This window comes from Eucyclogobius newberryi, unplaced genomic scaffold (assembly GCF_026437365.1).
Source record: "Eucyclogobius newberryi isolate DKJ021-1_F unplaced genomic scaffold, fEucNew1.0.hap1 SCAF_6, whole genome shotgun sequence".
Taxonomy (NCBI): Eukaryota; Metazoa; Chordata; class Actinopteri; order Gobiiformes; family Gobiidae; genus Eucyclogobius; species Eucyclogobius newberryi.
The window spans coordinates 8,370,229-8,393,899 of NW_027316278.1; the positions used below are offsets into that span (position 1 = coordinate 8,370,229).

The 23,671-nt window shown below is 40.1% G+C and overlaps 1 protein-coding gene across 1 annotated transcript; it reads right to left on the reverse strand.

The window, feature by feature from the left end:
* Window positions 1-15: 15 nt before the first annotated feature.
* Window positions 16-12,319, reverse strand: LOC140346527 (leukocyte surface antigen CD53-like). Its single transcript, XM_072432638.1, has 8 exons — window positions 12,206-12,319; window positions 10,752-10,832; window positions 8,881-9,069; window positions 6,356-6,430; window positions 5,173-5,277; window positions 4,360-4,461; window positions 4,202-4,285; window positions 16-1,663 (listed from the first exon to the last, which is right to left on the reverse strand). Exons 2-8 carry the CDS (start codon window positions 10,812-10,814, stop codon window positions 1,592-1,594), a joined length of 690 nt encoding a protein of 229 aa, XP_072288739.1. The 5' UTR covers window positions 10,815-10,832; window positions 12,206-12,319; the 3' UTR covers window positions 16-1,591.
* Window positions 12,320-23,671: the final 11,352 nt, after the last annotated feature.

Genomic DNA, 23,671 nt, shown 5'->3' on the forward strand with positions numbered 1-23,671 from the left:
TTAATATGTTCCCGTAAATCATTTTGCCACAACAACAAAAAGGTTAATAAGGACATTTTTTTTTTATTAAAACAGGAAAGTACCAGAAAACGTGTGTGTGTGTGTGTTGTTAGGTTAGCGAGTTGATAGCACAACATTAGCACATTTGCTATGGAAGGGGATGTTGAATGTTTTGGTTAGTAAAATAAAATTCATCACGAAACTTTTGCATTCTAAACAAGTAATTGATTAATCAAAAGCACAATTGCTGGACTAAGTGATTAGCAACACAACTCGCAACAGTTATTTTCCTCAAAGTCAGAAACTTCTACAGTTTTCTACAACTGTTTTCTTCTATTCGGTATATTTGTTATTAGACTGTTGCAGCTCTTTTCCTCCCAAATTGTGGTTGTGTGAGAGGTCAACAGTGGTTTCCTGACCATTTCTCACCAAGTACCAGGTCTAAAACATGTATAAAACAGGGCTAAACTAGGTCTAAAACAGGGCTAAACTAGGTCTAAAACATGTCTAAAACAGGGCTAAACTAGGTCTAAAACATGTCTAAAACAGGGCTAAACTAGGTCTGAAACAGGTCTAAAACGGGGCTAAACTAGGTCTAAACAGGGCTAAACCAGGTTCCAAACCAGGGCTAAACTGGGTCTAAAACAGGGCTAAACAAGGTCTAAAACAGTATTTAGTATAAATATATAAAACGCTAACAGCTATTAACATAAAACTAGGCATTTTTAAGTAAAACACTGATATTGTTATGATAGTTTCATTTTTCAGTAATTCTTTGCCATGAAGTATAAAAGGCTGTTTGATTCTGAGAAGCTTTGCTCATTTCTGAAAAGGGGAAGTAGGTGTGAATTCAGCTGAACCACAGTTTACTGAAGTGAAACCGGAAACGCACAAAGACATCTGCCACTGGAGACGACGACGGGCTTCTTACACGCAACACAATTATAGTTTATTATTGCTAACGTGTCAGTGTCGATTTGGATAGTACAAGTGGGTTATGTTTAGTACAGACACAAAAAAAGGACGTTTACAGTAATGGGCAGTGAAAACAAGCGTGCATTAAACAGCTGACGTATTTACATAAAGTTAAAAGTACCAAAAGTTGTAGAATTAAGATTTGTCAACGTTTTCCACCGTTAATTAGCTATTTGTGACATATATACAAACAGACCCTTAAAAACGTTCTAAACTCCGGACTTGAAAAGAAACATAAAACCAATTCATCGGGGAGATCTGGGGTTAGCCACAGAATCTGCCTTTATTCTATATTATTTGTTAATTAAGGAGATTATTAGGTTTAACTGGACTAATACTTACGGAAAAGTTGATCTCACAATAGTTTTTTGTAATTGTATCCACGGAAACAGCAAATTAAGTGACATTTCTTGCCTGAAAATATCAGATTGTTGCTTTTTAAATCATTAGCATTTACATCAATCATTCATTTAATCACTAAAAATAAACTGCTTTATTGCCTTCGGTCGACTCCATTCTGGAACTTTTAACGTCCCGATGACAGAGCGTTTTAAAGGGTCTCAGACAAACGTTATTCATCCACAAGGGAAATGATTATAATACAGTTTGATGTGGTTTATAGCTTGTATCCCAGGCCATTTCGACTGATGTGGCAGAAGAGCGTCATGGCGAAACACATCCCCAAAACCTGGTCAAAACAAACAAACAAGTTATTACGTTGCTTTATTCACTTCTAAAATTAGAATTAAAGAACTGTATTATAATAATTGGACTTCACTCTCGGGCGATGCTTTTGTAACCCAGGGTCAAATCAACTACCCTCATACCCACCACATGGTCACATCCAGCCAATCACACTGTAGAGCAGTTCAACACCTGTCCCCAGACTTCCTCCAATCAGAAGAGTGGGGGAGGAGCTTGGAACAACACCTGCCCAGGTCAGTTCTCTCAAACCAAACATTTTAAACACTCTGACCTACTTGTAGAACCACTTCATCACATGTCGCCTTAATACTGATCAATGGGATTGGTGAGTGAGTATTTGTGGTGTGTTGTTTGTTAGCATGATATGTTATCTTTAGCTGCAAGATGCTAATGCTAAAATGTGGTCTGGGCCAAGAGCCTTGTTCAATCTCTACATTAAGTGTTAGCCTTAGTTATTCTTTTACTATATTTGCGTTGAACTGTTGAATGTTTATATGTAAATATTTCACATTAAGTTCAGGCCCGTCCCTCAGAGTCCAGGCCCCGTCCCTCAGAGTCCAGGCCCCGTCCCTCAGAGTCCAGGCCCCGTCCCTCAGAGTCCAGGCCCGTCCCTCAGAGCCCAGGCCCCGTCCCTCAGAGCCCAGGCCCCGTCCCTCAGAGCCCAGGCCCCGTCCCTCAGAGTCCAGGCCCCGTCCCTCAGAGTCCAGGCCCAGTCCCTCAGAGTCCAGGCCCCGTCCCTCAGAGTCCAGGCCCGTCCCTCAGAGTCCAGGCCCCGTCCCTCAGAGTCCAGGCCCCGTCCCTCAGAGTCCAGGCCCCGTCCCTCAGAGTCCAGGCCCCGTCCCTCAGAGCCCAGGCCCGTCCCTCAGAGCCCAGGCCCCGTCCCCCAGAGCCCAGGCCCCGTCCCCCAGAGCCCAGGCCCCGTCCCCCAGAGTCCAGGCCCCGTCCCTCAGAGTCCAGGCCCCGTCCCTCAGAGTCCAGGCCCCGTCCCTCAGAGTCCAGGCCCGTCCCTCAGAGCCCAGGCCCCGTCCCTCAGAGCCCAGGCCCCGTCCCTCAGAGCCCAGGCCCCGTCCCTCAGAGTCCAGGCCCCGTCCCTCAGAGTCCAGGCCCAGTCCCTCAGAGTCCAGGCCCCGTCCCTCAGAGCCCAGGCCCCGTCCCTCAGAGCCCAGGCCCGTCCCTCAGAGTCCAAGCCCCGTCCCTCAGAGTCCAGGCCCCGTCCCTCAGAGCCCAGGCCCCGTCCCTCAGAGCCCAGGCCCCGTCCCTCAGAGTCCAGGCCCGTCCCTCAGAGTCCAGGCCCAGTCCCTCAGAGTCCAGGCCCCGTCCCTCAGAGCCCAGGCCCCGTCCCTCAGAGCCCAGGCCCCGTCCCCCAGAGCCCAGGCCCCGTCCCCCAGAGTCCAGGCCCCGTCCCCCAGAGTCCAGGCCCCGTCCCTCAGAGTCCAGGCCCCGTCCCTCAGAGTCCAGGCCCCGTCCCTCAGAGTCCAGGCCCGTCCCTCAGAGCCCAGGCCCCGTCCCTCAGAGCCCAGGCCCCGTCCCTCAGAGCCCAGGCCCCGTCCCTCAGAGTCCAGGCCCCGTCCCTCAGAGTCCAGGCCCAGTCCCTCAGAGTCCAGGCCCCGTCCCTCAGAGCCCAGGCCCCGTCCCTCAGAGCCCAGGCCCGTCCCTCAGAGTCCAGGCCCCGTCCCTCAGAGTCCAGGCCCCGTCCCTCAGAGCCCAGGCCCCGTCCCTCAGAGCCCAGGCCCCGTCCCTCAGAGTCCAGGCCCGTCCCTCAGAGTCCAGGCCCAGTCCCTCAGAGTCCAGGCCCCGTCCCTCAGAGTCCAGGCCCCGTCCCTCAGAGTCCAGGCCCGTCCCTCAGAGTCCAGGCCCGTCCCTCAGAGTCCAGGCCCCGTCCCTCAGAGCCCAGGCCCCGTCCCTCAGAGTCCAGGCCCGTCCCTCAGAGTCCAGGACTGCCACTGGTCGGGTAGGAGGCTGGTGCAGCCTGTTCTCTCCTTCCTCAATCTCATTTCCGCATTATAAATCTACTCTTACTGCAAATAACGGAATATCGGACAATATTGTGGCACGTAAACCACAAACTTTCGCGCGATTCTCAAACTGTGGAACATCTGGAGCAGAACTTCACCTCTTTGGAACTGACTGGTCAAACATTTTGTGCACTACTGAATTCAAACTGTAAATAATTTTGGGGTTAATTGTGTTGTTTTGTTTGTAATTCACATTATATGGTACATGATGGTATATGAGATTAGCTCGTCTGTTTTGCCAATACTAGTCTCTTCTATCAATACATTAGTAACAAACTAATAACCAGTTACACTTTATAAACTGTAAATGTAATAACACTTTCCGGGATAATAAATTGACTAGATTTGACCCGTATTTTGTCTGATTCGAGCACTTTCCTTTGTATCGAGTCGTTAATGTACATAAACTCTAATCCACTGCTCATTGTTTTTCCCGATTTGTCCACCAACCCGGTGCACACGGCAAGTCTTTAGTCAATCAGAAATGTTGTCGCTAAAATATTTACCTCAACAATGCAGAGAACAATTACTGTGATCCCAGTGGTCAGGAAATTATCCTCAAAAAACGTCTTCAGTGCCTCAAAACAGCCCTGAAATTAGAAGTATGCTTAAATTCACAGTGAAATGTGCAAATGCTGAACAAGTCTTGGTATGTTGTTTGTACCTTTTCATAGTACTTTGGGTTGGTGTGGCAGTTGTACTGGCAGCAGCTTTTTGGAACGTTCCCTTCCCAATCGGACACGTTCTTTACTCCACAACAATGCAGCTAAAGCGGTAAAGATGGGTGTGTTACAGGGGTGGAAGGCCAGTGTATTTGTAGAGCACAATGCGTACACAAACGTGCTTTACAGAACAGGAGAAGATGCAGTAAAATCACAAAACTGACTGATAAAAACATAAATAATCATAGTAAAATTGACTTAAAAGGGAAGAAAGCAGAACTGTTCAAGAGTTACGGTAAATGTGGGGATTTTGATAAGGAATTTAGCACATTTTTGGTCAACAGTTGGACTTTAAATACATATTCAAATTTTCTGGGGAATTTAAAGTACTTTTTTTTCAACGTTTTTTCAACGTCTTTATACTTCCAGTCCAGTTCAGAAATCTAGTGGAGAAAGTACAGATGTAGTAAAAGTAAAAAGTACAAACTGTAACTTTAACATTATTTAACATTTTGTTTATCATGAGTAGAAACGGGTCATTTCTTGTGCGAAACTGCATCTCAACAAGCGGCAGATTTGTTTTTGTTACAAGTACAGAGCTGTGGGCGGAGATGGGGGGTAGGTGAAAACGGGAATTTGGACAATACAGGATTACATCTTTAAACCGGCTGTACTAAGCAATGCATGGAAATGACCACCATCCAGTAGAAAATTATGTATATTTTTGCCGAAAATGTAGTAAAAGCTGTGGATATTTCAATTGATGTTTTATCGTTTCATTCTTTGGATATTCAACAATTTAAGGCTCAACTCACGTTTTTCTGAACCGTGTCCCAGTCGGTGAGAATCGTACCATTGTCCGTTTTCCCTTTAGCCTTCTTTAGTCCTTCCTTTAGCTCCTTCTCCAGCTTCTCGGAAATCTGTGAAACGACACCAGACGTCACAGAAACAGAAGTAGAAAAGTGCTCAAAAACAGTCTGCGTTGAAATGGAGCAAAGGATCATGGTCTTTGTAGTTCCCTTTCGTTGCTGCAACAAAACACTCGAGACTTGAGACGTCCCAAATGACAAGTAAAAACAACAAAAACGCTAGCTTTCCTCTGCGTGTGCGATCACCAAAACATCATATGTTTTTAAACATGTTTGGCATCAGCTTTGGACGGCCCTAAGTAGGAATTTTATTATAATGCAAAACTATTTACTACTATTACTATTTACAAAACTGAACTTTCTGAAGGTCAAAATAAAGCTAAATGTGACAAAAACAGACGGAAAAGTTCTTAACATTTAGATCCATTTTTGAGCTAAAGATTGAACAAAAAACTCATTTATTGGTTCTTACGATTTATATTTTGACCGGAATAATCACGGTTTTCGATTAAGTGAAGTGCTTTATTTATTCATTTATTTGGCGTCATTTTGCTTTATTTAACCAGGTTTTTTTTTTTGTGACTGAGGAAACCAGATTAGACACAGGAAGAATGTGCAAACTTCAGTGGACAGAAGCAAAACAATAAAGTAACATAAACGTAGAGCAGGAAAACAGGAACAGGAACTTAAGTACTTTAAGAGCAAAAAGTTATAAAATAAGTACCGGCATTTCAGATTTTGAGAACTGTTAAAGCGTCACAAGTGGAGGTTTTGATAAAGAATCGTGCTGATCTTTGCACAAAAGTAGCAATTTGGATCAATTAATTGAACCAATTGTTGTGATGAATTTTATGTGTTAATTTCTGTTTTCTCAAAGCAGAGACTTGAACCCAAAACCTTCAGGCAGAATGTCACCATGAACGTGCTAAAAATATAACCCCCAAAGCCTTACAAAAGTACTTTTTACTCTACATTTGAATAGAGTAAAACATCCATCCAATGAAGTAAAAAAGTATCCACTGTAAGAAGACTTCACAGAAAGCATTTTTGTTTTGTTTTTTCACTTAAATACAGTAACTTTTGTACTTTACTTTCCACCACACTGCGTAAACGAGTAAGGAAAGCTTACCTGGTGCTCGTAGATGAGGAGCAAACACGCTGCGCTGAGCTCCACCACCATCAGGATGAACAGCATGGAGAAAAACTGGAGATAAAAAGTTCATTTAAATATGATTAACCGGCCAGAAGATTCACATAAACTACATTTTAGAGCCGTTTATTCAGCTCCAGATCATTAAAAACAGTTACAAATACTAAAAAACCCACAATATTAGATACTTTTGTCTCTAGAATCCTAATTGTACAAACACTATCATTCTAAGATGCACTCTGTAACTTTTTTTTGTTGCTTTTCCTGGGATGTTCCACAGTATTTAACTTGGCTCATCTCCATGGAGACAAGCAGGTGATGTCCGATTCTACAATTTGAGTCTGTGTGGAATTTTCTTCTAAATTAAATCTGTTCCGTCTCAGAAACTTCTGCACGATCCAGAAACTCTCTCACAAACTACAGTTAATATGCTATAATTATCTTTTATTTTTTAAACATAAAGTTAAACATGGGCTCGGCTTTTAAACTTGAGCAAACAGAAAAACAACTCATTCAATGTTTATTATATATTGTGTCTGTTGACTGAGTGTCTTATACAGAAATAAATGTTATGGAACTTCCTTAAACTATATTTAACTGAAATGACTAAGGCTCAAACCGACAGATGCCATTTTAAATATTGAATTTAAATAATGAAAATATTGATGATTGACCTCAAATCTGGCAAATGGCTCAAAGTGGAGAATGATGTGATAAATTACATAGTGCATTTTTAATTCAACCCCTTCTGCACACGCTCACATAAGTAGAAGCTAAATAACAGTTATGAATGTGTTTCTCGTCTGACTCACTGAGGCTGACCATTGACCGTAAACCCTCGACTTTCTCAAAGCTAAGCGGCGTTTATGATGCAGCTTTGGCTCATTTTAAAGCCTCGTCCACCACAGTGAAGCGTCACGTTCACTGCTGTTGCTTTTTACAGTTTTTTCGGTCGACAAGCCACAACTTTAAATAAAACTGCCTCTGAAGTACTCGCACTGCAGTGGCTGAGTTGTTTTTTGGCCTTTCATATCTGGGTCTGAACGTACTTGTGTAATTGGACAATGACATTTAAGTATAAGTAATAATCATTTTACTTTACACAATATGTATACAGACGTTTTAAAGGTTTTGAGGGGCTTTTTTCTTTTTGCGTTTTGTTAATGATATAGCGTAAAACACACTTTAAAAACGTACAACTACAGTAGGTGGCGGTTATGTAACACTGTGGATACCAACCGCAATAAAACACCAAAGAAGAGAACGTCGCCATGGTAACCAGTTGTACTACTAAAGAACAAACTAAAAGAGCTGCACTTTTTAATCATAATTTTGTAATAGATACTTAATAATTTGGCATTGCTCATGATCTAATGCCCATGTTCTACCAAAACATAATGTGAACAAACTTTTTTTGATTTTAATTTACAATAACTGTTGGTGGGGTCCGTAGCATTATCAGGACCGCAAATAAACGATCATATGTTCATTCAAACACTTAAATGTATGATTTTTACAGTATTTTCATTAGAATCTCTACTAGCACGGCAACAGAAGCCATGTTCTCTCCAGCCTTTACTAAAACACATTGGGCAAATCATCTAACTGTCAGAAACTTTATAAAGCGCAACATTTAAATGACATATAGGCAAATTTTAGGGTTTTTAAAATGATTGCACCTCATGGACTTTAACTACTACATATTTGATTTTTACAAAATGTCTATGAAAAACATGAGAATTTTACATCCGGGACCTGGGCAGAATTTGCAGTGTTGACCTCTAACTGGGTGTGTCAGTGTTTATGAAATTCTGTTATTCTTTCGTGACTTAAAGTGCCTATGATGGTTTTTTTTTTACAATTTTCTAATTTAGATTTTTTTGTGTGTATTTATACCTGTTGTACATTAATTATAGTTTTACACCAATTGAGCAGGTATTTGTGGAGAAAAGTTGAAAAATCTGTAGCAAATTACAGGAAGTGACATCACACCAAGTACACCAGACAAGTTTATGTTAAGATTAAGTTTATGCAAGTTAAGTTTAAGTTTATGCATGATTTACAGAAAAAACTACTTTTTTGACTCTCAACATAATCCAACAAAAGTTGCTCTTTTTCTCAAATTAAAGAAGTTTTCCCCAGTGTTTTCTGGGTATTTTCCCAGTGTGATGTCATCAATTACAAACAGGAAATTAAATTATAAACCTAAAAAATGAGCTATTCTGGGATAACATGTTTAGCATTTTTAGCTAAATTTTTAAATATATAAATCTTAATTGCATTTTTGTTCAAAAAGTAATCCGACCTGTCAGTGGCACTTTAAACTTAAACGCTGGAAATTACAAGCTTGAATAAGTGATAAATTATAAAAGAAATTGGATCACAGACTGAACAAAATAATAGTTTGACCGCACTGCTATGCCAAGTGTTTACCATGAATAACAGGCCAGGTAAAGTAGATATAGAAGAGATAAAATATGACATAACCCGTCCAAAGTCCTTACCACGATGAGCAGGCAGCGGTTTTCCCTGAGCGCGCCCAGAAAGCCCAGGAAGGACACGCAGGTGATGATGATGCCGGTGATGATCAGGATGTGGGCCACGTTAATGTTGGCCAGAGCCGGAGTGATGGCGGCCATTTTGAACGTCATAGTCATGTAGATCCCAAACCCCAACACGACGAGGCCGCTCATCTGACGGGATTAACACAAGATTACACACCAAAAAGAGCTATATCTATCATTCATTTTTAGCATTTCGTATGGGCAGTACTTTCTAACAGCACCCAGAGTCAAAATGAATAAATCAAGGTAAAGGTTAAAGGGGCAATAAAGTTAAAAATGGCCTCATAATGCATTTACAACAAGACTTTTCCTCTGTAGCTGTGAGTTATTGGAATGATTGTGGGTTTTTTTGTATTTTTTAAATGTGTCTTAACATTGTAAAGCACATTGAATCGCGCTTTGTACGAATTGTGCTCTATAAATAAGTTTGATTTGACGATTTGTCAATAGAGATTCTTTCACAATCATTCAAAACACGTTTGCACAGATTATTGACAAATCCTTCTCAATCCTTCGGTTCAAGGTCAGAATCAGAAAGGGTTTATTATTATCAGAATTCACAAACATAGGAACTTGTCTTGCAGATGAAATGTGATCCCGAATAGCAGACGGATTAAACCTCAGGTAAAAGGACACAGAGCGGAGAACATCTAGAGAGGAAACCTGACGCAGAAGCTCAGTGAAAGAGTCTGGGGGAAATGACTTCAGAACTGATATGAACTGAAGAACAGACATTTTTGCGGAAGAAACTAACGAGCATCCTTCCAGAAGAGGTCCTCAAGAGAGAGATGGGTTTGACACAGATTTGGCACAGGGAGAACAACTTAGGAAGAGCAAGGAATGTCAAATCGAGAACATCCTCCTGAATAAAAAGGACGTAGAAAAGGACAACAGGAGGACAGAGACGGACCAAAGTGAGACCAGTAAAAACATCGATACATTCAGAATGAGCTTCGGATGAAAGTTGAAAAAACGTCTACATGAACAGACAGGGCAAAAATGTGAATTGAAAGTAGTTTCTGTTTGTTGCTGCAACTGTCAACTAACAATTTCCTCAACAAAAGGATTCAAAAACATCTTCTTTCTGTTCTCAAATACAGGTGTAAATTGGCATTCGCGATACAATCTGCCCCAGTGTCTCTCCTTTTGATTTTGCCTTGGTTATTGTAAAGTTGAGCACTGTCCGAGGTTTGCCACCTTTTGATCCAGGGACGATAATCTTTACAACTAATAGAAAAGTGACAGTTTTCAAAATAAAGCGGGTCTTTTTTTTAGTTCAATTAAAAGAAATGTGGTGATTTTAGAGGCAAAATTAAATCCATTCTGCTCAGCCTTTCCTCAAAGTAAATCAAAATGTAGACGTTTTTTTTGTTTTTTTTTATCTTTGCGTGTATGTCAACTTCATCATTCAGAAAGTTTGATTTCATAATGTGTTAAGACGAGAAGGAAAGGAATTTAGGGACGTAACATCACTACTTCAGAACGCCCACGTGGTATGGGTGGATCCCTCATTAACATACAGCACCCCAGACGAAGAACACTTGAGTGGATAAAGAAAAGTGCAAGTATCCCCTCTGGTGCTCAAAAGTAGAATTCATTTTCAGTTGTTATTTTTTACATATCGCCCCTTTTTAAACAAGTAAATAAAACCAAAAAGCTAATTGTGACATGAATAAACCGTTACATTGGAATCATTAAGTATATTGCTTTTATTTATTTTTTGCGAGCAGTTGATAATTGAATTCCTGCCCATGTGCCTAACTCATTCCTCACCACGTACTTAACAAAATATGAATTGAACAAGGACTTACAAAACACAGGAAGTTTGCTGCACACATGGTGAACTTGAGGCATTTGAGGCAGGTCTGAGCCATGATGTCGTCTGGTTAAACCTGAAACAAAACCACATTATTCTTTAGATAGAGCGCCGTCAACTGCACATGCGCTGAACTATATCCAACTCCAAAATGGTTCTTGGATAAATTGTTTAAACATACAAAAACACTTGAACGTTATTGTGTAATGACGATTTTTCTTAGTTAAACTTAGATAAAGGAGTGTTTTTGTGTTAAGTTTTGAGGTCCTTTTTGTTATGTGATCACACTTACACTACTAATATCCACTTATTTACTGTCAAATATTTGATTAAAGTCAGTAAAAACACATGTATTTGCACCACACACTGCACCCATCTGTGGGATTAGTTTGAACATGTGCTTTAATACACTTTTAACAAGTGTTTATCAGCGTTAGAAGTAGGTGATTAAAAAAATAAAACGAGAAATGACAAATTCCTAAATAATACAAAACACTTCTACCGGAGTGTTTTATAACTGCAACTGTCATTATAATCAAGTTAATGTGTTTTTAATGTTGTTTGATCATTTTTTCATTCACCTTTATGGATTTAGATTTCGCACAATTGCAGAAGTTGTTGTTTTCTTTCCGCAAAATGTGCAGTGACAAAGGGATTTTTTGTTGACACAATAACACAGCAGGAAGTTAAAGTCACTCACTTCCTGTGCTTACAATAGACAACAGTATATTCTCCATTTTACGATGTACACGACAATAGGCATAACAAAAGAAGTACGGCTAAATAATTGGATCAAACAAACTAATAGCCAACACTTTTATTGTTGTTGTAGGAGCCATTTACAGAAAAAATACCCTTAATCTTGACATAAAATTTGTCAGAATTTTACTTCACATTTTTTATCAACTTAACCTGTTACAAATTGAAGACGTTAACATCCTCAAACGCAGTAATCTTGTCCTTATACTAGTCAAAGTATTTATAATTCATTAAAGCATCCGGATGACTGTTAAAATCCCCCAAAATAACCTTTTTTTATTTATTTATTTAATAATTAACGTCATGTTGACCAATATTTCACAGGTTCGCTGACCCGTGGGTTCGTTTTAGACCTGGGTAACTTCTGTTTTTTGTCGCTTAAGGTATAATAAATAGCTTTACAATATATTTTTTTAATTCACATTTGTCTGATGAAAAATAAAATAAATACAAAGTCATAAATATTGAGACATAAACTCACTTTACACATGGTATTTTTATCAGATTTTGGGTCAGATTAGTCAAATTAAACCATATACATGTCAAAAAAACCCTATATGAATAACAATCTTTAGTCCAAAGTTTTGTCCTGTCAAAAAAAAAAAAATTTAACTAAATGTAATAAATCACTATATTTTGTTAGCTGTATTTTTAGTCAACGCTTTCTGGTAAAATAAAATATGAACGTACCCTTTTGTTGAAATGGTGTCCCTTGTCGCCTCGTTTCTGATGGTCTTGTCTGTGACTTCCTCTCTCGACGTCGCCTTCACAGCTGCCCTTCTCACTTCCTCTTTCTGCGCCTTCAGTGGAAAAGCGCATGACGCTCGCCCTGCATCAGGGCACAGAGCAACCCCAAATAACACCGGGCCAAACGCGCATGTCTCACAATCAGATTATTATAAGAAAACACAAGCGAGCAATGACACCAGCAGCGGAAACGTGAACGAAACGGGACTGCAATCGTTTAGTCGATTAATCGGTCGAGGATGTCTTAGTCGATCAAAATTTGCATTACTCGACTTATTATTTTATTAGGTTGGATTTCTATGCTACAACAACAACAAAATGGGAAGATAAGGAGTGAATCACAACTTGTATATCTCAAGTCTGTTTCTGCATCTGTGTTGCAACAATAGAATTCCCCCATTGTGGGACAAAAAAAACTATCTTTTTAATAACTTAAGATTGCACTGTAGTAGAAAAAGCTTCAGTTGTAGTCATCTGGACTCAGTTTGAAAAAGTAGACGTTTCGACTCTCATCCAAGAGTCATTGTCAATAACAGAATTTAGGTCGAGAACTCCGATATTAATACTGTTCTGTGGTAAGACCCGCCCATTGGGAGGAGCCTTCCTGAAGTAGAAAGAGTTGTTTGTTTCAACAGAAACTCCCCCCTTGTATCTACCGAGCTAGCCTATTCAGAATCTTAATGGGCTATTAGAATCCTCTTTGTCTTAGTGAGACCCTAGCTCAACCACCCTGAGACAATGACTCTTGGATGAGAGTCGAAACGTCTACTTTTTCAAACTGAGTCCAGATGACTACAACTGAAGCTTTTTCTACTATGGAACACGCCTGGACGAATGAGGGATTACACCGACTTAAGATTGCACTGTTTACCTCTCTGTAAATAGTTGTTTTTTTGCATAAAATCTTTTGCATTTGTTGTCTTTTGAGTGCAGTTTGGGTTAAATACATGGAGGTATAGTACCTCCTTTTACTAGACTAATCGGTGTTTAGTCGACTGTTGTGAAATGTCATTCTCAGGTGCTGTTTTTCAGGTTTGTGGCGCTCCCCTTCACAGATGTGTCACAGATAAACCCTTTAGTGTGATCTGCAACGTGAAAGTAGCAGGTAAAATGTCCTAACAATTCATATGTTGTTTTATGTTGCACCGAATCACCAAGACAAGTTCCTATGTTTTTGAGTTTGTTCATTGACAATGGCAATAAACCTATTCTGATATGTCAATTTATTGTTGAAGACATTTTTCATACAGGTCGTTGTTAGGTAGAGGAGACTGGGTATGTTGTCACACTGCTTTTTTAGGCTCTGCACTTCTGTTCTGAATGTGAACTTGTTAGAACTTGTTTGCCCGAGACAAAAGCATTTTCAAAGTCGCTAGTAAAAAAAAAATAACCATGCAATTTTACCCCAAACATTTTAATCATGTGGTGATAACATATTTGAACATTTTATTACAGATATGACTTTCTTGTCAGGACAAATCAAACGGATCAGATTAAAGTCACTGTAGCCACAGCCCAGAGAGGTGCAGTTTGGAGTTAAGAACAATTTCAATTTAGTCCGTTAAATCAACTCTTATGAAACAAAATAATAATCAAATTCATTTAATAAAGTTCAGATATTTTTCTTGACAATAACATGAACAAATGTATGAGCGTTAAAACGATTTACAGATATGGTCAGAATGACTCTTTTGAACAGACCCAAAGCGAGTTTAGAGGTTGTGGTTTAGTTTTGTGAGTTCCCTTTTGCCCTCTTGTTTCGGCAAAAGCATGGGCGTGGCAGGGGGCGTGGCAGGGGGCGTGGCAGGGGGCGTGACAGGGGGCGTGGCAGGGGCAGACGAGACACACTTGCACTTCATCCATCTGCAAACCGTGTGTTTGTGTCGTCCTCTTAAACTGTTAGACCTGCCCCGGCCTCGTGACTCTGCTTTGGGGTTCTATTACAGATGTAGTTATATCTAAACTGAAATTAAAATTGGCCTAAATCCAGACTTAGTTACATAAAAAAATATTGTTTTATATACATGTAATCGATAAGAGAATCAAATTGAAAAGATTTTATTGACTATTCCTCTTATCAATATCCATACCTTGAGACTATTGTGTTTTTTTAAGAGTAAAGGGTTGAAAATGTTTAACCGATGATTCAAGATAAGCAGACACTAACTTTTCCCATTTTCAATGCTATGTAAAGGCGCTCCTGAACTAGAAGATGTAAAAAGTCAGATCGAAGACCATTCTATTAGTATTGCATTTTCCCTGTAGTAGAGCAGCTGAACCTGCATCTTGTCCAGTTCAGAGAGTGTCCGGCTGTACTGCTCATAGACCTGTGTGACTGAGCCTGCAGAGGCCAGCGCTGTGAGACTTTCTGTGAGGACAAATATCTCCAGCACGCTCTGCTCCAGCCTCATGATGTTCACTCTTTCTTTACCGTCAAAAACAGACCAAGACCTTCGACGCAGCTCCTCACAAACACGCTTCACCTCCTCCAAATTAGGGTTGAGCAGTGAGACTTTCCTCCTGAAGTCCTGGGTGCACACGTTTACCTTCCAGACTATTCGTACTTTGTCAATCTGTGTTAAAATAAAGAGAACAACTAGGGGAGCGGCTAACATTAGCATTATAACCATAACCAATATGGGAATGGGTCTTTCATGGATTTCCTCAAGTGCTTGCATCTCTTTAGATATTTCTCCATAAATAGCCAAATACGTATGAAGAGATTTGTTATGTTTTGGGTGGGAAAATATAGCAACTGCCAGGATAATTGTCAGTATTCCAAGCAACAGGCTCGATCCCATACAGACTGTGAGAGCGTGCTGGTGTTGTTTCAGTCTTTCACTCATCCTCCGGCAGCTCTGAACACTTTGCTGCATGCTGCTGCGGTGATAGTGCTCAAAGAGTATGATGAACTGCGACGCGTTAATGTTGAGTTGTTTTATGGACTTTACAGCTTGCTCTTCAGGAGAAGACTGGACACGATTGGTTCCAAACAACCATGCATTCCAGCTGCTTCCAGAGTTTGACATTTTTGTTCCTTTTTGGATCTGCAAGCACAAAACATTTTATTTTTGTCATTGTCAACGTCCATTTAAGATAAGACAAGATATGCCTTTATTTGTCCACACAATGGGGAAATTTTGGTGTTGCAATGCAATTAGATACAGAAGAAAATAACAGATAACTTAAAGGCGGTATGGACGATTTTTCGGCGATTTGAGAGCGCAGGCGGAAGTGCGCATGCCACTCCCCCGTGTGGACCGATACAACACACACGTGCGTTTGTTTATTAGCGCAACGGAGCGCATCGCATCTCTCGTCTCCCGTAGATTTCTGTCCACTTCTGCGTCAGCTCGAACTGTCTTTCTCCGTCTTCATTTTGCCCCGTACACTGAGGGAACTATATTATGATAGATCCATGCGCTTAGGCACGCGGAAACGTGGGGATGAGCCTGACGCGGCTGCAGGTGAGCGGTAGGTGCGTTTTATGATTGATACGTGGCAGGACAAATGATTTATCCACGCCACGAGGAAATATGATAAAAGATTTGCTGAAAAAAATCGTCCATACCACCTTCAAGAGTGTTTTTTAAAACTTCCTATAATAGAAAAACTCTTATTAACAAAACTCCTATAGACGGAACCTCTCATGTTCTTAATAAGGAATAGAGGGAGAAAATAAAAAGATAAAATAAAGATAAGCTAACATAAGACAAAATAGTACTAATAATAGTGGTAAAGTAAACACTCTTATTTACAGCAGTTCTATGAACCTGAATATGACAGTATTACACATGGTTAAAGTCAGTATTACACATGGTTAAAGTAAGTATTGCACATGGTTAAAGTAAGTATTGCACATGGTTAAAGTCAGTATTACACATGGTTAAAGTCAGTATTACACATGGGTATGACAGTTACACGTTTTCAGGGCTAACAGTGTTTGTTGTAGACCAGGGGTGTCAAACTCATTTTGGGCCGCGGGCCGAACATAACGTAAAACATAAAACAATAAAAAATATAAGAAATAAATAGCTTCATATAGCCTACGCTGTTTTTTATTTTAGGTACTTGTATGAGTCCACTCTCTCAATGTCCCGTCCCTGGATGTTCACTGGTGAGGGGGCAGTGGGGTGGCGTCTGCGGAAGTCCACCACCATCTTCTTGGTCTTTCCACGTTGATGAGGAGGTGGTTCCGCTGACACCAGTCCACAAAGTCCTGCTCCAGTCCTCTGTACTCTGCGTCATCGTCATCCGTGATGAGTCCGATGATGGCAGAGTCGTCAGAGAACTTCTGCAGGACACAGCTGTCCGTGTCGTGTCTGAAGTCTGCAGTGTAAAGGGTGAAGAGAAAGGGCGCGAGGACAGTGCCCTGGGGCGCCCCCACACTGCAGGTCCCCCACACTGCAGGTCCGAGTGTCAGACACACAGTCCCGGGCTCTCACAAACTGGGGTCGGTCTGTGAGGTAGTCCAGGATCCACTCTGCCAGGTCAGAGTGGATCCTGGACACACAAGCCGTCTCCAGCTTGTCCCTAGATGGATGGTGTTGAAGGCGCTTAAAAGTATAATTCAAACATTTGTACAAAATTGTTTAAGTTTTCAATACGACACAATATAATATGAGAAGGCCCCCATGAGGCAGCTTGCATTTAGCCCCGAAAAAGAAACGGCCCTGACAAAACAAGAACCAGGACTAAGCCAGGGTTAAATGAAGACCAACAAGGAGTAAGACAACACCATAACTAAACCAAGGTATTTCAAGTCTACACTAGGACAAAACATGATCACATTAAGTGATAAAAAGAGACATCAATCACAAGACCCAGTAACTAATTTGAAACTACTCACATAAAACTAATTGTACGCACCTTGCAGACGGGTCAATCTTTGCTGTAAAACTCTTTGAACCTCAAGACCATGCCTCAACAAACATGCTTTTTCTCCCAATCCAGATGTTGGCTATGGCCCAGTTCACAGTGATACATCAGACTCTATTCATGTTGAGTCACTCCTCCCATGAGTCACTGGTGAAGGTGGAGTCGGTACAATATTTTCTCAGGACTGCACCTTCATACTGACTTTAGATCGGGCCTGTTATGGCAGCCAACAACTTCTGCCATGGACACAATAAACGGATACCTTTGGAATGTGCCTTTGGCAGCAGGGAAAATCCAAGGATCTGGATGTAGGCCTTGTTTACTCAGGAATGACTTGAGTGGGCTCTGGGTTCTGATCAGAATCTAATGTTGCACACTTTAAAGTGTGTATGACATGTTTTTACTATTTTCTAATTTTCACATTATCTGGTGTATTTATACCTGTTGGAAATATACATAATAGTTTTACTCCAGTACTCGAGTAGGTATTTGTGGAGAAAACATTGACAAATATGTAAAAAATGACAGGAAATGACATCACACTAGGGACACTCATTCCAGTCAAAGTTTATGCAGAATTTAGTCGCTCTCAAATATTTTTTTGTGTCAAATGAAAATAATTGTGACATTAGATGATGATTTTGCCCAGTGTTTGTTGGGTAATTTCCCACTCTGATGTCATCAATTACTAACAGGAAGTTAAATTATAAACTAAAAAAAATGCTATTCTGTGATAATTTTTTTTATAATTTTATGGCAAAATATTTTTTTTATCATCTGTATTTTAGTTCAATGAGCCGTCTGACCTGTAGGGGGCACTTTAAAACAGGGACTGAAATAAAGAATTAAAACCTGACACCAGGTAAAGTATTAAAATAATTGCCTGGTGCCATAAAACTTAGGTTAACGTGTGTGTAACATCCGGGTCACACTTCTTGTGGCTCTGCAGACATCCCTGGGTAAACAGACTGACAGCTGGGGATCCAAGGATGTCTCGCTTGCAGTAGAACATTGAGTGCATTTTTGCAGTATGTTTACACTGGTTTTGTGCATACGTGCCTTGATAAGTTGAATTCAATCCAAGGGAGGGAACAACAACTGTCAGGGAAAGCATTTTGGCTGTGCACGGCTAAACTAAAGATTCACTTTTGGACCAGACAACTTGGTTCTATTTTGCCTCATTTCTCTGTCCTTGTTACAGTACAGTTTCCACAGCATGAGACAAGTGAATTGATATAAAGTGTGAATTATCAAGTTTCCTCAGTAATCACAGCAATGCACAGCAAACAACTGCACACAAAACACAGCACTTGTTGGTGTATATTACAGTTTATTAATAAAGTCCTAAAGCTGGCAGCTAAATACACTCTACGTCACAGGCCTGTATCCATGCTTGTGGGCGGTGCGACCAAAAACTCCGAATCAGTTCACTCCGTCAGCTCAGCGCTCCGGGTTAATATTTTTAATACAAGAAACAATCTCTTGAGTAAAAATGTTTTTCTCAAAAGCTTTATCTTGAAAGAAAAAAATATTTTTGTGTCTTAACACTTTCAAAATACCAGATTGTGTGCTTTAATGTTTTGTTATTCCAATTACACAAAATTACATTAACTTCAAATGATAAACCAGATGTTAAGTTTAGACTTGCACTCAAAGTTACTCTTATTTGAGTAAATTCTTGGACTACTTTGCACTTTCTACTTGAGTAATATCAGTTTGAAATAACTTTACTCTTTCTTGAGTACATTTTTTGGAGACTCTACCCACTTCTGGTAAAGGCCAAACAAATAAATAACAATATTTCTCAAACTAGACTGATTCTGGACTTATTTTTTATAGTAATCTCCTTCCTGACGTTGTTACATTGACACTGAACCTGATCCAGGTCCTTCCATGTCAAAACATAGATTTACTGTTGTTCAGTTCTCGCTGACAAGTAATAACCGTAGTAGGAATACAAAGGATAATACAAAGGATAAATGTACTTACAATTTCGGTTCACCGAGTTATTATGACACAGGTGTGACTTTGCCCTGTATTTGATTTGATTATTTCAGCCATTTGACAACACCTTTTACAAATAAAACACCCTGCTGTTGCCACCTTTTACAAATAAAACACCCTGCTGTTGGCGTGCTCGTTTGTGAAAGAAAGGGCAAGAATCAGAATAGTTAGAATCAATCGAATGTTTAATCCCTGCCAGTACAATTCTAATACAGATCAACAGAGCGCTTACCATCTGTCCCTTTCGAATGTGACTTACACGGGTGGTCCGGACAGGCCAAAAAAAACCTTGGGGCGTATTATGAAGTGACATAGAGAAACAATGGGATATATTTGTGTGCGGTCTAAACCCTTCATAGTTCAAAGTAAAGTTTAATACAATTTCTAGTAAAGTTAATATAGTTGGTATTCCCTTATTATATCAAAGTACAGTGTAATACAATTGAGTAAAGTTAATATATTTGGTATTCCCTTCACTGCCACAGGTTTTAAAACTGGGGCGGAGAAATCTATTGGAGCACATGTTGAGATTGTACCCTTTAGCTTGATTGTGATGTTGTGTTATTTCTGTCCCATCTCCAATATTTGAATCTGAAACCATGTCCAGGATTTTGTTGCACAACCTACATTTGTTCCCGAGTCCATGCAGCAGACGGATCTAGATTTTTGGAAACATCAATTTAACTTGATTTGATGCAGGAGTGGAACTGCACAGAACTCATTTAATTTCCCTTTGCCAGAACTTCACTGCTGCTATTTTTCATCTTGAATTCCATTTGATTCCGCTGCTTCAGAAGTGTTCCTAAACTCACCAGAACAGGACAGAAATGATGATTGTGAACTTTGTTGTGGCAGGACACTTTTACCTGTGTCCTCCTGCACTCTCTGCTCCCCCTGCTGTTCACCAGCAAGTATAACCAGTGCGTTCATCTAATCCAGTCCTGAATTCTTTCATATTCCGATTCAACTGTATTTTTTTAAATAAACCACGTTCTAACAGTGCAAACCCCACTTTTTTGTAGACTGTCTTATTTGTGCTATTAACCGGTCAATTTAGTTCCCAATTACCCTGAAACCTTAGTTAGTACATATTTGTATTTATATTTTGCTAATCTTACATTACTAGTGGACAACATGTTTTTAAGATTTTTAACTTATTCCAGGATCAAACCATACTATTCATGTCAACAACAACAAAGGCCAGTGTTTGCAATAAACTGAGATTTTTAATGTTCAATAAAGAGACATCCTTTAACTTGATCTGACATAAAAAATAAATGAGTAAATACAATAAGAGGCTATATCTGTCATGTGTCATGTGTCACTTATATATAACAAATATTGATTACATCATATTAATTGAACATAATATCAATAATAACAATGACAAAGTCGTCTGCTGCTGACTGTTTTTTGGTAAGATTTCAGGACGCATTTTGTCAAAATGCAAGCGGTGAAGAAAACCAAAAGTAAGAGTAAAACGCCAATATAGAACAATACAAAAAAAAAGACATTAGAAGTAAGTGGACACATTAGATTTAAAATAAGGCAGAAACAATAGCATCTACTGTGTGGAATAAAGAGCTGAACACATCATAAACAGGATCCGCTGGTCTATCAGTTCCCACTGCTCTGAGAAAAGCCGATTAAAGTGTGGATTTTTTGGAGCGAGGAAAAGCCGCGGTCAAAATTCCAGTGCACTGTTGTCATAGAGTTCTGGTCGATGGACTGGCAAAGGTTTTCCTCGAGCAGAAACATGGACAGGATCTCCAGTTCCAGTTCCATCAGCTTCTCTCTCTCACATCCAAACGTCTCTTCACGCAGCTCTTCACACAGACGCTTCACTTTCTCCAACTTTCTGTTCAGCAGCATCACCCTTTTTTTAAAGTCCGTCATTAATCCACTCACTGTGACTAAATATTGTCTTTTGTCGCTTTGCATTTTACATAAAAAACAAATCAGTCCACAGAAAGGTAAGACCAACATGATGTCGCCAATATTTTTGAATTGAATACAACTGCAAATACCCCACAATGCGATTAGTAGAAGTAGAAGTATAACTATGAATAGAACATTTAAATCAAAGATTTCAAAGACTGTTACATAATTCACACCTTGACACATGTGCTCACATTTGGTCACGATGCAGCCCAACTGCTCACGATTGTCCTCAAACGCGTCGCTGAATGAAGACGCCTGGTCCCTTAAGTTCTTCATTGGGCCGTCTTCAAGTGTCACGTCCTCTTCTTGTCGCGGTATCTCTGCCATTTTTCAGTGTCTCCTTCAAATAGTCCAAAAATCCTGTACACAGTGTAAAACAGGAAGTCTGCATCAGCGGCTGAACACTGGAGGTTTATTCTTTCATCATTATTACACTAAATGTCACGTGGATCACATATCCTCATCACACCCGGACCGAAGGTTTTAAGTGTGAGTGATTTGAGTTGTGAGTAAATCATTCGAATATTAGAAACAGTGTTGCTTAGCTGCTTGGCCATCTCTATCACAGATTCGGGTGTGACACAGGTGTCTCGGAGGCGGTGGGTGCTCAGTAAATGTGTTAGAATGCTCCACTCCAGAAGCATCAGGCTTGTTCTCCTCGACCCGCTCGTTACAATACGCAGTTTTTCACACAAGAGTTTAACTTTCTTCATCTTTACATCCATGACCTCGACAGTTTTCAGGAACAACCTCGGTAAATTAGAAATATTTTTAAAGTTTCTCTCTTTGGCTTGATCTTGAATATATTCAGATGCTGACAGAGCAGTAAACGCAATGATCAATGTAACTCCTAAAAGGATTGTAAAAGTGATAATGTCCACCATGCTATGTGCTTGGCACAAAACGGGTAAAACTGCCAACACGCCACACCCTTTGTAAATCCAATCCTGCATTTGTATCGACTCCAATTTCCGAGACGTGTCCAAGCATTTTCTCTCAATCGGCTCGATCTCCCTTAAAATGTCACTAAGCATTTCTTCGAGCAAAGTGGTTTCTTCCTTAAAGACGTTCTCGAGATCACTTTGAACATCTGCCATTTGAAAGAGTTTCACCAAATATAATGAAGTCACAAAAAAGACAAAAGAGTTGCGCACCGTCAAGCAGGTGGATCGGCTTGTGAAGTTGTGAGTCAAATGATGTTAGTTTGTTGCAGTTACGGTGGGTGGAGAGATTTAGCAGGACACGCCCCGCCCGGCCTGTGCACAAATCAGAGCGGCGCATCACAAAACACGCTTTCTGTGCAGGAATGGAAAAAAGCAGTAGCCTATTAAAGTTTTAAATGTATTTTGACAAACTATTAAATCTACTTTTCATATTGTCAACAAGTTTTTAATAATGACCTTTAGAAGTGTAAAGAATGTGATGTCATCTAAAATCTAATAATTACTGTTCAAAATAGCCATGAGTTTCAGAGCGATAAAAGTCAGGCACAGTTGCCGTAGATATTAACAATTCAAAGCAAAATATGACATGGTTTGAATGGGCAAAGTCCCTCAAATATCACATGTAAAACGAGCCTCAGAGTTTTCAGTTATTCATTAAACCGCATCAGAGCGATAAGAGTATTTATCAGCGGTGAGCAGGTTTTGAGGTACTAAGCGATTCCCAGCCCCATAATGAGCGTTCAAAGACAAACACCCGATGTACGTGTCAAATAATGAAGGTTATGTAAATTATTATGTACTTACAACTTACCAGCACTTGGGCCTTGGTCCAGATTTGGATTTGTTTTTAGTCCATTTAATTTGGTCCTTTGAACTGAAGTATTTAGCATGAGAACAGAGGCTACGTCTGTTTCACCTCATTTGTACTCGGCACTTATTTCTTCAGAATCATGACACGTGGACAAGGACAGGTTTGACTACATTATGGCTCTTTTATTGTGTGACTCCACTTTACTTACCAATCAGATGTGTCAAGTGGCATACGGGTGTTACTAAAACACGGTTAACACGATTATATTTTTTACTGAGAATTGTGCCCAAAGGGTGAAGTTTGTAGCCTAATTTTACTTCCTGGTTGGATAAGCATCATTCCTGCTGAACTGTTACCTAAAGCAACCACACTGTAAACAAAGGACGAAACTCAACTGCTGACTGTCTTTTGTGTAAACTAGTCAAACGGGACAGGCGACTAAAGTGTAGGATATGCAGATCTCCTCCCCCTGTTGCCATGGTGACAGGAATGCGGGATAAAGGTGTTATAAGCTGTCCGTGTGGAGTTTTACGGCCCTTAATAGCAGAGGACGTGATAGAGGCAACAGAGACGCTCTGAACTTTGAAAATAACTTTTCATCAAATGACTTCTTTGGATTACAGAGTGTAATGATCTCTCAAAGACAAACGCTAAAACGCTGAAAGACTATGCGGTTTTAGTGGTTTTAATAGACAATCATCAGATTGCAGGATTTATCCACCAGATGACTTTACATGTACATATTGTGTTATCGTGTTTTACATGTCATTTTAACAGTTTCATAACTTGTTTTGTGGATAAATTTCTCCTTCTGTGTAACTCTGGTGGCCT

Excerpts from the sequence above, each read along its gene's own strand:
- LOC140346527 (XM_072432638.1), bottom strand. The coding sequence starts at position 10,814 with ATGGCTCAGACCTGCCTCAAATGCCTCAAGTTCACCATGTGTGCAGCA. Across the intron at positions 9,070-10,751 it reads CAGCAAACTTCCTGTGTTTT|ATGAGCGGCCTCGTCGTGTT; the intron begins GTAAGTCCTTGT and ends TAATCCCGTCAG. Across the intron at positions 1,664-4,201 it reads TTGTTCTCTGCATTGTTGAG|GTTTTGGGGATGTGTTTCGC; the intron begins GTAAATATTTTA and ends TGTTTTGACCAG.